The following is a 14,223-nucleotide window of genomic DNA, read 5'->3' as shown; positions in this document are numbered from 1 at the left end:
ATTTCCTATAAATGCTGGTCCTACTGTGCTGTTACAACGTGGAGACACAAGAGGGAGCTAGCGATCAAGAAAAGATGTTTTCCTAGGACCACGTCAAGAGATTGACAAGCTTCTGTTGCCCTGGGCCTATGAACCTGACCTTCAGCACCTTGACTGGTTATCATAGGTAGATAATTATGATAACCGGTAATTTTATAAAGCTTCAAAGTTTATGGAATGCCTTCACAATTCTCATGGCATTTCTTTTCATCCCTACTGCAAACCTTGATGATTAATTTCTTAGTTCATTTGTCATTTATTAAGTGTCTGTTACTTCCCAGGCACTATGCCAAATACTGTGATTGGAGTTGGAAATTTATTTAATCAGACTTGAAAATCCCAAGTCTATTTGGGAGCTACACACGATGGTGTAGGAGAGAGGCACGTGTGTGGATTCAGGGCTTTGGAGTCTGACTAATTTAGAGTCCAGGATTGGTCACCAACCAGCCCTGTGACATTAGGCAAATTTTATTAACCTCTCCTAGCAACTATTTCTTCATACATAAAATGGACATAATTATACGTATACACTAAGGCCTTTCTGAAAAGTCAATGGGATGACAAATTTAAAGTTCTAGACAGTAAATAAATGGTAGCTATTACAATTGCTAGTAATAAGAGCAGTCATTTTTATTATTTTTCTGTATCAATGCTGTCCAACAGAAATGTAAGTCACACATGTAATTTAAAATTTTCTAGTAACCACCTTTTAAAAAGTATAAAGAAACAGGTGAAATACATTTTAATAATACATTTTATTTAACTCAATATATAGAAAGTATTATCATTTTATCATGTAATCAAGTTTTCAAAGTATTAATAACTATTTTCTTTCTTTTTAATACTGTCTTCAAAATTCAGTGTGTGTTTTATAGCCCATCTCGATTAGGATGCTAAGTTTTCATCAGAAATACTTGATCTGTATTTAGATTACATAAAGTTCAATGTTGAAGAAATGGATTCATACACCCAAGTTGTTCAAACATATTTAAAAGTTTTCCATCATGTTTTCCTTTGTGTGCATCCACGCTGACAAAGCTGCGTCAGCATTTTGCCATGGGGATAGAAAGGAAAATATAAAATAGAAGGTCTCAGCGATGAGTGGAGAGTGGGGGGGGAGCGGGGGGGTCAGAACAGGTGGGATTTGGGTCTAGGTCCACGTTGTTGGCCCAGGGAGCTGGACTGGTTATGGGCTGACCCTGCCTGGCTTTTTCTAGTTTCTGAGCACTTACACTTTTTATTCTTTTCCTATCTCCTTTTCCCCCCATTCCTAGCTTTGACGAGATGAATTCCTACAACTGTTGCTGAACATTTCACTAGAAATCCTTCCAGGTCTATAATAAGGGTCCTTCTTATGAACTTCCCAGAAGTCTCCACACGATAACGTAATACCATATTTTATTAGGTGAACCCGGTAAAAATGCCAGTATTCAGTATTACTGACATCAGCTTTGGTGTGATAGATGCAGTAGTGGCTGTGGACACAGTGGTCCAGGGCAGAGAGTGGTGTGGAGGGAGAAAAGGGTGGTGGGAAGCCTCCTGGGCACTAATATTAAAGAAACCTTGTGCGAAATAACTTAAGTAGGTATAATTTTTATATTGTGGGGTTCTTCTGAGAATTAAAATACCTGTAAAGAACCTGGCAGAAGGTAATTGCCAGATATTTTAAATTAGTATTATTTATAACTTGAACAATTTTTATTAATAATTGCTATTATAATTGTTGTTATAGAGGGATAACTGCAAATAACAGTGTGATCTCTGGCTAGTTACATCATCTTTCTAAGTGTTAGACTTCTCACCCAAAAATAGAGAAAATTATAGTACTTCCCTCGTATGTTTGTTATGAAGGTTCATTCACTTATTTCACATATTGACTGTAACGTGGAGACACAAGCTGACGGGTGTGTGATAAATGTGATTTGTTATTATCATCAATATGTGGTGATGATCATACTCGAAGTGAATTTGGAATATTCCCCAGAGGAAGGGTGGGGTTTGAGTGAGGCACAGAGAGGGAGGATCAGAGGGAAATACAAGAGAAAGAGGAAGGAAACCAGAGTTTCGAAGGCGCCCCGAAACCTTGGTAAGAGAGAGGTTCAAAAGGGAGAGAGGGGTCCATGGCCCGTCCCACTGAAAGACGCATCAGGACGGAGGCAGGATCTGCTCACTGGATCTGCACCCGGGAGTCCTGGACATTTTAGGAGGAGCAGTTGTAGCAGCCGAGGGGCCAAGAGTTGGGCTGGAAGATTGGGTGGTGCGAAGGGGAAGGCGGGGAGGGAGAGAGACGGTAGGGAGAGTCGGGGATGGAAACTCAGAGTTAAGGGTTTGCGGGGGGATGGCAGGGTGTGAGTGAATGTGTGTGAGGGGGTATTTTGTGTGTATGTGTGTGATGTTTTCCCTGGGAGACAGTTAAGAGTGGTGGGAGGCTGAGGACGGTTTTAAATACAGGCTTTGTTATTATTTTGGTACAGCAAGGCCAGCAGATCAGGAGAGGACCACCATCACAAAGGCAGTTTGTTACTCTGGAGGCCAGGTCGGGGGAGAGTCAGGGGGCGAAGGGGACACCCCACAGCATGGGGGTGGCTACACGGGAAAGCACCTGGGTTGGTCAGGAGGGGAAGTGTGGACAGGAGCCTTTATGTGCAGGAAGAAAAGGGCGGGCAGGGTAACAGGTCTGGGACTGGCTAGTCTGAATCATTTCAGCCGGTCCCGGGGCCCAGGGACTGTGCTTCTTGTCTGATGCCGGGCCTTGGGGTGACTAGGACTGGTGGACAGCGGAAGGTCAGGGACCAGAGGAGCCTGAGAGCCAGTGAGGAAGGCATGGGGTGTGGGCTCTGGATTGGATGGTTTGCATATGAAAGGCATTCCAGCAGCTGAGCGGTTTACAGTCTCTGGAAATTGACTAGCCCTGGGTGCGGCTGTCTCTCCAGGGTCAGCAAGGCCCCAGAAGTCAAAGCATCAGAAAAACAGAAAATAAAAGTTAAACTACAAGGACGGGCAGCTCTGTGTGGCGCCCATGACACTTGACCAGCCTCCTACAGGAGCTGTGAACATCGAATCCACGCACACAAGGGAAAAACTAGGGGAGGCCCAGTGACAGGGCCATAGTCACCCAAGGAAGCAGAATCCCACCGCCTTTCCTCTGACCATCAGCCTTCTGATTTCCAGTGCCCACCCCTGCTCTGCCCCACAAAGGCTGCCACACAAAGTGTGCTTGGGCCTGAGATAATTCGTGACGTTTTTCTTACATGGTTATACCATAGGACGGAGAGTGTGCATTTTCCGAGCCCAAGCATTCGTAAATGGTACACGTCCTGGGATATCTTGTCAGTGAACATATTACAAATTTTAAATGAAGCGCATATTGACAGCTGTGGTACGAAGTAAACGGTTCTTGGACCCGTTAAATTGAATCACTTTGAGAAGGGGGGACTTTGTGGCTTTAAACATCAATATTCTGGCTGTAGATAAAACAGAAGCATCTGGCCAGAAGGTAAGAACCTCAAAGGACTCATGACTCAGAACAGGGAAATAGTTCATTAAATCATGATGTACAGTATTAGTTATCTAGGTCGTTATAACTGAGCTTTAAAATATTAAATACGTCTGATTGGAACGAGCAAGTGGCTAAATTGGTTTTGAAATCTTCTTTGCATGTTTTTTAATGAAGATTGGTTGATATACATTGGTGGCTCCTTTTAAAAATTTCAAAGAATTCATGAAATTGGTTAAGTTCGTTTGCCAATTATTATCTTAACAACTTCAAGTAATTTTTTTTCTCTGTGATGGTTCCTTTCACCCACCTTATTTTGGCTTACTCTTCAGAAAAATACTAAATTTTTCGAGTTACTGCAAAGCCATCATTTTGTTTTATGATTTGAAACATGAATGTTAAAATTTCTCCTTTTGGGATTAAGGGATTTTATAACAGCCGTACCCAGAAATGGGCACAAATATGCCTTCTGTGTGTGTTAGCCTGTGACTGCCATGGCCAAGGCTCCCTTTCTGCTGCCTGCCATCCTGAGGCCGGACTCTGTGACTGCAAACCGCACGTGACCGGACGGCAGTGTGACCGGTGCCTGGTAAGACGCCTCCTGGTCATTACATACGATTAACGTGTGTGCCAGCGTTAATGTCTGTAAATGATGCCTTAACTGGTTCAAATGAAATGGAATCCCGACCACCAGAAAGAGCAGGGTCCTGCAACACGGCTGGTGAGTGCTATGTGGCCCTATCTGGAGAGTATGTATTCGGTTTACAGAGCCGTGGAATGATGTCACGAACCCTTTATGAATCTATGACACATGCAGTTGTTGATCTGGGAAATCTTCTAGTAGATACTAGCCACTTACTAAAATGTATTTTGTCTTCCGTGGCTCTGCCCCCGTGAAACAGCACGGCTACTACGGGTTGGACGCGGGGCTCGGGTGCCTGCCCTGTAACTGCAGTGCGTCGGGCTCCCTGTCGGACGACTGCACGGAGGAAGGCCAGTGTCGCTGTGTCCCAGGTGTAGCTGGGGAGAGGTGTGACAGGTGTGCCCGCGGCTTCTATGCCTACCAGGACGGCGGCTGTACACGTAAGCTCCTGAATTCAGTGTCTGAGACTTTATTGGAATTCCCAGACTTTTCTCTGAGCTCTCCTTTGACTTCTGTCTAATTCTGTTAAGTCCCTTTACATTTTTTTTTTTCTGAACATGTAGGATTTCATACCTTTTTTCTATTTCCTGATCCCTATTCTGGGTAAGTCCACAAGCCTTGGTCAGGCTGTACTAACTGTGTGAGCTTAGACTAATTACTTAACTTTACTTAGCTTCGGTCTCCTCATCTGTAAAATGGAGAAGTCGATTATGCTCTCCATCCAGGAGTTACCGTCAAGGTTGTACTTAAAGTCCTTAGCATGGCGATTGGCAAACAAGTGCTCCGTAAGTGTTAACTCTCTGTTCTCCCCACCGGTGGAGGCCTTTCCCGGTCTTTTGTCTGTTTCTCCCACTATGCCCGATTATCTGTCATCCAGGAGCAACTCTCCACAAGGAGGAGCATTCACCTCCCGTGAGACACGGCGGGGTGCTGGGGATCACGCGTTTTCTTTCAGGAACTAGAAGAGTGATCGAGATTATTAACACAAGGGGATAACTGGCAGCATCAACTCTGACCCCTTCGGTTGACCCGACGGTCCTGATCTGTAACAACAGCCTGTGTCTCTGTTGTAGCCTGTGACTGCGCTCACACTCAGAACACCTGTGACCCGGAGTCGGGGGAGTGTGTCTGCCCACCTCATACTCGGGGTGCGGCGTGCGAGGAGTGTGCGGACGGACACTGGGGCCACGACCGGGAGCTCGGGTGCCAGGTGTGCACTGTCACCTGCACATTTTCTCAACTGAGAATTACTTGGCTGTGTCAGGTTTCACTCTTCTTCTTTTATCTATTCGCTTGATTTTAACCCGTTGAATAGCTTGATGGTTTCTATTCAAAACTCAGTACCGATTGTAGGAATCAAAGTGGAAGAAGCAGCATCCTTAAAATACAATATTCTAAATTGTCTTCAAGAGTCTAGCTGTGGAATTGATGGTTAGAAGATCAAAAATTTATTTTGGTGCCCTTTAAATATATTCTGCAATATATGCTATCTTCCAGGAGAAAGACATAAATCACTTTATTGGGGGTGGGGGAGGTACGTCCGATCTTCAACGGTTCTGTTTTTCTATGTTACTTTTGTCGGTTAAACTTAGACTTTGCATTTTGAAAACAGAGGGAGCGTTACTGGACTTCTAAAATAATTTTGCTGGACTGCTTTGACCTATTAAGTAGATTAAATTTCAGGCCACGGTCGTGGCCCAGCCTGCACGTGTCACAAAGGTTCACTAACGTCCAGCAGCGTAAGTCCTGGCCTCTTGATGGCTTGTGGCAAAGTGAGTCCCTATGGCAATAGTGAGAGAGAGATCCATTTGTTTGTATAATCTCCCCACGTTTAGTGTTTTCCTGTAACCCCCGTATGTGTACATTATGAAAATATAAAAGCTGCCTTTTTATGTATTCAGTACTTTTCTTGCAGGCCTGCAATTGCAGTAGCGCGGGGTCAGCCAGTCAGCAGTGCGATGTGCTCACTGGCCATTGCCCGTGTAAGCCTGCATTTGGTGGACAGACCTGCCACCAGTGCTCCCTGGGGTACAGAGACTTTCCGGACTGTGTGGCCTGTGACTGCGACCTGAGAGGGACACTGGCCGACACCTGTGGCCAGGAGCAGGGTCTCTGCAGCTGTGCCCCGGAGACCGGAACCTGCTCTTGCAAGGTACTAGCGCTCGGCTCCACTTCCTCCCTCCCTCCCACTCGCCATTCTGACTTTGGGGCTTTAACTATTTAAATAAGCACTTGGGTTTTAACGCTTCTCATAATGAGTTTGCACCACCTTCTGGGTCTGGGTTTAAATTCTGTGTATGCTCTTCTAGAATGATGGATGATTCTTTAGAAGGAATTTGTACTGTTAATTACAAGTGTCAGATGATGGGACTGATTTGAAAAACACGCTGAGTTTTCTACCATGTGTTTCAGTTGGCTGAGTAGCCTATCTGTCTTGAATATACAGGTAAAATAGATAACACAGGGCTTCAGGAAGATTTGTGATTCTATACCTGGTAAGTAATTATTCTCTTGTGCGTGCTGGTCAGACTGGAGGACATTTGTGTTTATTATTTTCCCAGGAGGTTAGATTTCAACATCATACTTAACTCCGTGTATTTCCTTTCGTTTGCCCGTTGTGCTTTGTTATTAGAAGGTCCTTGGCCATCTTCTCTGTTCCTTTCCCAGGGTCTGAGAGATGGAATCCTGGTTGATTAGCGGTGGGGTAGGAGGAAGGGGAAACTCATGTGGCTCTGGGGTAACGGGAACATCAGTGGACGTGTGCTTGGTTCACCACATCTATGGTAGCAGTTCTCACCACTGACGGTCAGCACAGGAGGACCTGCCCTAATAATCATCTGGCCCGTGGCTCTCCACCTGACTGATCACTGGTTACCTGGGACCTCCAGGAGGATCCGGGCCCGCTCCTGGAGACTCACCAGGGAATCTGCATTTTCCAAAAGCTTCCAAGACAATTCTGATGATCAGCTGAGTTGGGGAATCACTGCGTCTGAGAGAACTGATGCTCAGAGAGGTTAAGGAACCAGCCTGAGGAGCAGCTAGTTCAGCAGTGTTTGTTCATCCAAAGTTATTTTTGTGTTTTTTCCCAGTTCTGTTTGTTCATAAACCGTGTCTCTTTTTTTCAGGTAAAAATGAGTCTGTCACTTTGTCCCCTTTAGGAAAACGTCATTGGCCCTCAATGCAGTGAGTGTCGAGCTGGCACCTTTGCTCTGGACGAGGCGGACCCTCGGGGGTGCACCCCGTGCTTCTGCTTTGGGCTGTCACAGCTCTGCTCAGAGGCCGAGGGCTACGTGAGGATGCCGGTGGGTCACACGCACAGATAAATGTTCTGTTTGCAACCCTCTACCCTTGGGAGTTGGGTGAGGGTGGGAAAGGCAGCCAAGTACTTACATTAAATTTTGCTCTTACTGCATCAGAAATTCTAGGAAGCTGATTTGGGTTAGTCCAGAATCAGAGGTCTGCTTCTGCTGTCCAGGAAGTAAATGGAGCAGGAACCAGGGCGTCAGTGTCGCTCTGTGCTAATCTGTCTGCAGCTTTAGTCGGAGTGAAGAGAAAACTCTCAGCAGTCTCCTTCATGTAATTGAACCTGGCCCAGTATAGGAAGAGTTTGACCCTAAATGCAGTGGTTTAAAGGCATTTTCAGTTCATTTTAATCCAGGTGTTTAAATTGTAAAGAAAAGTCTTTCTTATTCCTGTTTTAATAATGAAGCTGTCTCGTCTGAAACAGTGGAAGAATCTCACGGTCAAAGTGCGGCGTTAATTCACATTCTAAAGTGGCTTTGTCCTCCCCTCCGTGACTAGGTAACGCTGGGCTCAGATCAGCCTCTTCTGCGTGTGGTTTCTCAGAGTAACCTCAAGGGTACGACCGAGGGCGTGTATTACCAGGCCCCTGATGTCCTCCTGGATGCCGTGACCGTCAGGCGGCATGTCCACACAGAGCCGTTTTACTGGCGGCTGCCCGGGCAGTTTCAGGGAGACCAGGTGAGACGTGCACCCAGCCTCCAGCCATCCACATTTCCTGGGTGCACTTTGAAATCACAGTGGCCTGGGTTGGCCTATTGCTAACTGGAGTAGTTATTAATTTCCTCTTCTTGGTGGGGATGGAAAAGGTTAACACTTGTAAAAATCCCCCAGATGAATGGCTCTTTAAATTTCTCCATTAATTTTGAAAGTCTTTTAAAGTTCAAAACATATTCTCTTTCTTCTTAAAGCAGTCATTCGACAAACATTTATTGTTTTTACTAATAGAGGCTCAATGCAAGCTTGGGTGCTATGGCCCGAGAGGGTCTTCTCAAGAAATTGGCACTCATTTTGAGGGGGGGGAGACAGAGACTTGAAGGCATCATATGCATCTTTGTTTATATAAATATAGCAGTCTGTATATGAATTCAGCCTGATTTTTAAAACTTGAAAATATGTGCTCTGATGGCTCTGCATAATTTTTCATTCAAAGGAGCTTGAAAGTAATTAGAATGACTGTTTTGTTACTTTGGAGCTTACCTTTGTTAGTATCATCAAGAGGAAACATTGGGAGGTGATGGCTGTGGCTGTGGCTTTGGTGATGGTGGTCCCATGGGTGTGTACTTATCCCCAAACCCGTCAACCTGTATACAGTACATAAGTACAGCTTTCTACAGCCGATCACACCTTCATGATGCGGTTTTTAAAACTTTTGAAGGATCACTTACTTAGGAACGATAGCCTGGGTCAATTTAACGATCCATAATTAAGTAGAATTAGAAGGAAGCTCAGATCAGACAATGTATTCCACCCACGTGGTGTATTTTTAAGACACAAGATCTCTTTCAAATGGCAGCAGGCTTATGATAAAATAATTTTACACCAGTGCTATGCCAGAGAAGTAAACAACACTGTACCCTTCGACAGCTCATGGCCTACGGCAGCAAACTGCGGTACAGCGTGGCCTTCTATTCTTCCAGTGGGATCGGCACCTCCAACCTGGAGCCTCAGGTGCTCGTCAAGGGAGGCCGGACCAGAAAGCAAGTCATCTATGTGGACGCGCCCGCCCCCAAGAACGGACAGAAACAAGAGCAGGAAGTGGGGATGAAAGAGGTGACCGGGTGCTCTTCTCACACACGCCCCCTCGGGCTGGGAACTCTGCTCTGCATGCAATGAAATCATGAAGCTGCTGTAATAAGAGAGTGAGGAAGAAGGCTTTGGGTCAAAATTCCAGTGGGTGTAGCAGGACTTCTACAAAGATTCAGATTTCACATTCTCAAGAAATGTATATTAGGCTTATGTTAATTTAGTGCAGATTGCATCTTAAATCCTTTATCGTGGTACACGAGTCTCAACCTGCATGGATATGTGGTCTGGAGTCTTTGGCTGCCCTTGAATTTGGAAAGTGTGGATTCCTTCCTCCAGCACATGTTTACTGACTGTCCTCTGCGCGGCTAGCTCTGCCAGAGGTGATGTGAGGCCGTTGATAAATGAGGTGGTGCGGCTGCCACCCCTGGGAGGTGACACGAGAGCTTCCTCACTTAAACTCCGTGTCACTTAGAACTGGGCTCACTGCTGGAGAAATTTCTAAAGGAATTAAGTTCATATGCCTCTGAGGATCTGTACCCTGAATTTAATCGAATGTGCTTCTCATCCACAGAATTTTTGGAAATACTTTAACTCTGTTTCTGAAGAACCTGTCACACGCTCAGATTTTATGTCTGTTCTTAGCAACATTGAGTACATCCTCATCAAAGCATCTTATGGCCAAGGATTACAGCAAAGCAGGTACTTGGAAACTTCTAGAAGTTTCAAAATATTTTCCTTATTTGAAAGCAAACTGAAGGGATTTGATTCACTTTACCCCCATTACCTCCTATCTTTAATATCATATATATTTCTGTCCCTCACCAAAACCTTATTAAATGTTAATATTATTATGAAATATGTGAAAAGTGACAGATTATCCATCTCCTGTATTAATGTGGATATAACATGTAAGTACATAATGGTGATATCTTCTATGTAAACAACAAAACAGTTCTGCTGTTTTCTGCCCTTAAACTGCAGTGGCCATTTCTCTGTCACAATGCATCAAGAATGCTGTCCCCTGCTCATGTAGTACCACTCCCATAAAGAAAACCACCTAGGTTATGGCCAAACTAGTACTTCAGATTCTTTTAGGTGTGCTTTCTCTAACATTATATTGAAGTTCTAAAATTTTGGCTGAGGACCTTCCCTGTATAATGACTAATGTGCTTTTAGTGTGTTTTTACCCATTTCTTTACAGCTGTGAGTAGGAACTACTCTCAAACTGGCAGGAAAGCTCTGGTTTCATATATGTGCCAACGTTATTCTGTAATGTGCTGTCTCAAGAAAGTGTCTTTTTAAATATTAGTGTCTCCTCTCACATTTCTTTACCCAACGGTTTCACAGAATCTCAAATATTTCTATGGAGGTTGGCAGAAAGGCTGAAGAGTCGCACCCCAAGAGGGAGGTGGCATCCCTTTTAGAGAAGTGTCTCTGTCCTCCTGGCACAGCTGGATTCTCATGTCAGGTAGGGAGGCTGTGGTTAAAATCCGTTTCCTGGTTTGGGGTTGAAATATGCGTGTTACAGCAGCTCCAAGTGATGAAGAGAACTGTGTGTATCTACTACGTCATTTTTCCCTTTTAAAAATTACTTGTGGTAAAATAGGCATAAACATAAACTTCACCATCTTGACCATTTCTAAGGTGTACAGCTCAATAGCGTTAAGTACACTCACACTGCTGTACAACCAATCTCCAGAATTCTTCATCTGGTAAAACTGAAACTCTGTACCCAGTAAACACTAGCCCCCCTAGGCCCTCCCCCAGTCTCACCCTTCTACTTTCTATCTCTATGAATCTACTACTGTAGGTCCCTCATGTAAGTGGAATCATGCAGTATTTGTCTTCTTGTGACTGGCTTATTTCATTTAGCATGATGCCCTAAAGATGGATCCATGTTGTAGCATGTATCAGAATTTGCTTCCTTCTTTTTTTTTAAAATGTATTTATTTATTTTTGGCTGCGTTGGGTCTTTGTTGCTGTGCGGGCTTTCTCTAGTTGCGGTGAGCAGGGGCTACTCTTCGTTGCGGTGCGCGGGCTTCTCATTGCGGTGGCTTCTCTTGTTGCGGAGCATGGGCTGTAGGCATGCTGGCTTCAGTAGTTGTGGCTCATGGGCTCTAGAGCGCAGCCTCAGTAGTTGTGGCGCACGGGCTTAGTTGCTCAGCGGCATGTGGGATCTTCCTGGACCAGGGCTCAAACCCATGTCCCCTGCATCAGCAGGCGGATTCTTAACCACTGCACCACCAGGGAAGTTCCTTGCTTCCTTCTTAAAGCTGAATAATAGTCCATTGGATGGATGGACCACATTGTGTTTATCCATCCATTCATCCGCGGACACTTGGGTTGCTGTCACCTTTGGCTATTGTGAATAATGCTGCTACAAACATGGGTGTACCAGTATCTCTCCAAGACCCTGCTTTCAGTTCTTGGGGTTTATACCCAGAAGTAGAATTGCTGGATCATGCGGTAACTCTGTTTTTAACTTTTTGATGAACCACTATACTGCTCCACAGTGCCACACCTTTCTAATTCCCACCAGCAAAGCACAAGGCTTCCAGTCTATCCATACTCTTGCCAACATGTTATTTTCTGGGAGATTTTTGTTTTGGGGTTTTTGGGGGGTTTTTTGATACTAGCCATCCTAATGGGTGTGAGCTGGTATTTGATTTGCATTTCCATGATGATTAGTGTTACTGAGCATCTTTTCATGTGCTTGTTTAGTCATTTGTGTTTCTTTTTTGGAGAAGTGTGTATTCAAGTCCTTTGCCCATTTGTTAATCAGGTTTCTTGTTCATTTCCTTTGCTTTTGCATTCCCTCAGGACTGCGCACCTGGTTACCACAGAGGGAAGCTTCCAGAAGGTGATGGCAGGAGACCGCGCCCTCTGCTGGCTCCCTGTGTACCTTGCAATTGCAACAAACACAGTGACACCTGTGACCCTGAAACGGGGAAGTGTCTGGTACGCTGGTTTGTTTGGGTGCTTGCCTGACGCAGGCCCTGAGCGTCTACATTTCCAGTTCGAGGTCATACAAGCTTCTTGATTTAGAGAGAGTTTAAATTTAGCTAAATGTAAGATACACATATATTTCCTTCAGAAAGGTCTAGCTAAGTGGTCTGATATTGTTGGTGGAAATTCTCTTATAAATTTTACTTCCTTGAATCTGTTTATGGACATCAATTTGGGAATTCGTCAAGTGTCTCTTGTTTTTACTTGCAGTACCGGTGGTTGTAGCCAAAGTACATGAGAACTTTCTGTCATAGAATTTGAAGGGTCATCTGGAGGTTTCAAAATGAGTTAATGTCAAAGTTGGAAATGTGTTTCTCTGTGTAAAGTGATGCCCTCTCCTTGCATTTGTTAAAAAGTGCATGTTGTCCTGGAGGTCTTAGTGTGCATGTGTTTCCTGGCCACCTACCCCTAGGCCGTCAGGGACACAAGGAGAGTTCTGACCACTGCCAAGGACCAAGTGACCCAGACAGAAGTCTTGTGTTCCTGAGGACAAACTCTTGCATCCAGGATTTTCCTTAAGCCGACGAGACCTTATTGATAACATAGAATAACCCGATATTCTTTCCCTACTCGTGAAACCTCATTCTTTCTGATAACTCATGTGGGAACATTGGTTCCTTGTCTAAATTGTGCCAAGACTAACGTGCTTTAGGCAAAATAACTCACTGAAGGAAAATGAGCTCCCCACCAAGAAAGACACACCAAAGCCTTAGAGATCTTGGCTGTGGCCTAAACACAGGAACCAAGGTTCCCACACCAGATCCATCTTCTTCTTCTGTTTGGAAGCATCTTTCATATGTGGAATTTAAAGGCAATCTCCACTGGGAAAACTGTTAAACCATAGCAGTGCCCAGGTGAATTTAGAAGCTGAAGCATTGCATGGTTCTCCTCAGTTAAAAAGATATGTGTTCACCTTTGCTGACTTCATTATACATCTGGAATTAAAGAATTATTCCAGTCATTCAAGGTAAAATGGACTTAATGAAGATACAGATAGCTGCAACACTGTTAAAAAATTTATTCATTCTAATCAGCTCACGCTCCAGGCAGAAGTAAAGTCCTAATACAGAAAATGAGAAAATCTCATTTAAGGATTTAAGGAGAATTGATTTCAGGCAACTGCAGGTGAGATGTAATTAGCTAGGAAGGTCCCTTGGCCAATCACGGGGACAAAGGTCACACGGATAGTTTGAGAAGTTAATTGGTTCTTTCATGCTGCATCTTTCCTTGGTGCAGCTAACCACTCTGACAAGATTAGGTACTCCTAGGACATTAAATGATTCCCCTGCCTTTCCTGACCTACCAGAACAAAGTTCTCAGGTCAGCGGCTGACCTGTCAATTTCTACCCAGGAGAGAACACAGCCCACTTAACCCACCGTCGATTTCTTGAATCATCTATCCGTTCACTTCTGCCCTGTCAACTCCCCGGTGTGATCGTGGAACACCGACTATGCACAGATCAGTGTGCTTCACATCGCTGTTTGGGTCCCTATACATTTTAGATCCATATTTTAAGGCTCTGAAAGCTGGCCGCACTGGGTATATTTTCTATAAGAAGAATGTATCAGTAATTTCTAGGTTGTGTCGGATGAATGCAATCTTATAATGAATGAAGGCCACAGAGCTGCCAATGTGTCCAGGATTTTAAAAATAGGAAGAAAAATGCTCACCCTTCCTTGAGAATAAAAAAAATGTCAACTGATATGAAACGTGGTAGTGCTGGGCTATTGCCGGATGAGAATGAGTTCTAACAGTTTCCCATTGTTTTCCTCTCCTTTTGAAACGTGGGGCCCCAGAACTGCAGCCATAACACCGCCGGAGACCACTGCGATGTGTGTGCCCCCGGGTACTACGGGAAGGTGACCGGCTCGGCCAGCGACTGCTCTCTCTGCACCTGTCCTCACGGCCTCCCTGCCAGGTGAGCCTCACAGGTGCGCCGGCACGCCTGCACCACCCACTGCTGAAGGCGGGCTGCTTCCATTCTCAGCT

The 14,223-nt window shown here is 44.8% G+C and overlaps 1 protein-coding gene across 1 annotated transcript in view; it reads left to right on the top strand.

The window, feature by feature from the left end:
• The window catches only part of LAMA1 (laminin subunit alpha 1), a 152,606-nt gene that overhangs the window by 79,991 nt on the left and 58,392 nt on the right, over nt 1-14,223 (top strand). Inside the window, exons 20-30 of the mRNA XM_082353446.1 lie at nt 4,018-4,124; nt 4,438-4,618; nt 5,252-5,388; nt 6,094-6,330; nt 7,337-7,480; nt 7,980-8,159; nt 9,066-9,251; nt 9,799-9,926; nt 10,575-10,695; nt 12,048-12,185; nt 14,031-14,152. Coding sequence (XP_082209572.1) covers nt 4,018-4,124; nt 4,438-4,618; nt 5,252-5,388; nt 6,094-6,330; nt 7,337-7,480; nt 7,980-8,159; nt 9,066-9,251; nt 9,799-9,926; nt 10,575-10,695; nt 12,048-12,185; nt 14,031-14,152 — 1,681 coding nt within the window. The remainder of the gene's footprint in view (nt 1-4,017; nt 4,125-4,437; nt 4,619-5,251; nt 5,389-6,093; nt 6,331-7,336; nt 7,481-7,979; nt 8,160-9,065; nt 9,252-9,798; nt 9,927-10,574; nt 10,696-12,047; nt 12,186-14,030; nt 14,153-14,223) is intronic.

The sequence above is a fragment of the Balaenoptera borealis genome, assembly GCF_965194805.1.
Source record: "Balaenoptera borealis genome assembly, chromosome: 14".
NCBI classification, from domain to species: domain Eukaryota; kingdom Metazoa; phylum Chordata; class Mammalia; order Artiodactyla; family Balaenopteridae; genus Balaenoptera; species Balaenoptera borealis.
Note: the sequence above shows the minus strand (reverse complement) of the source record. Positions and strands in the feature narration are given on the sequence as shown.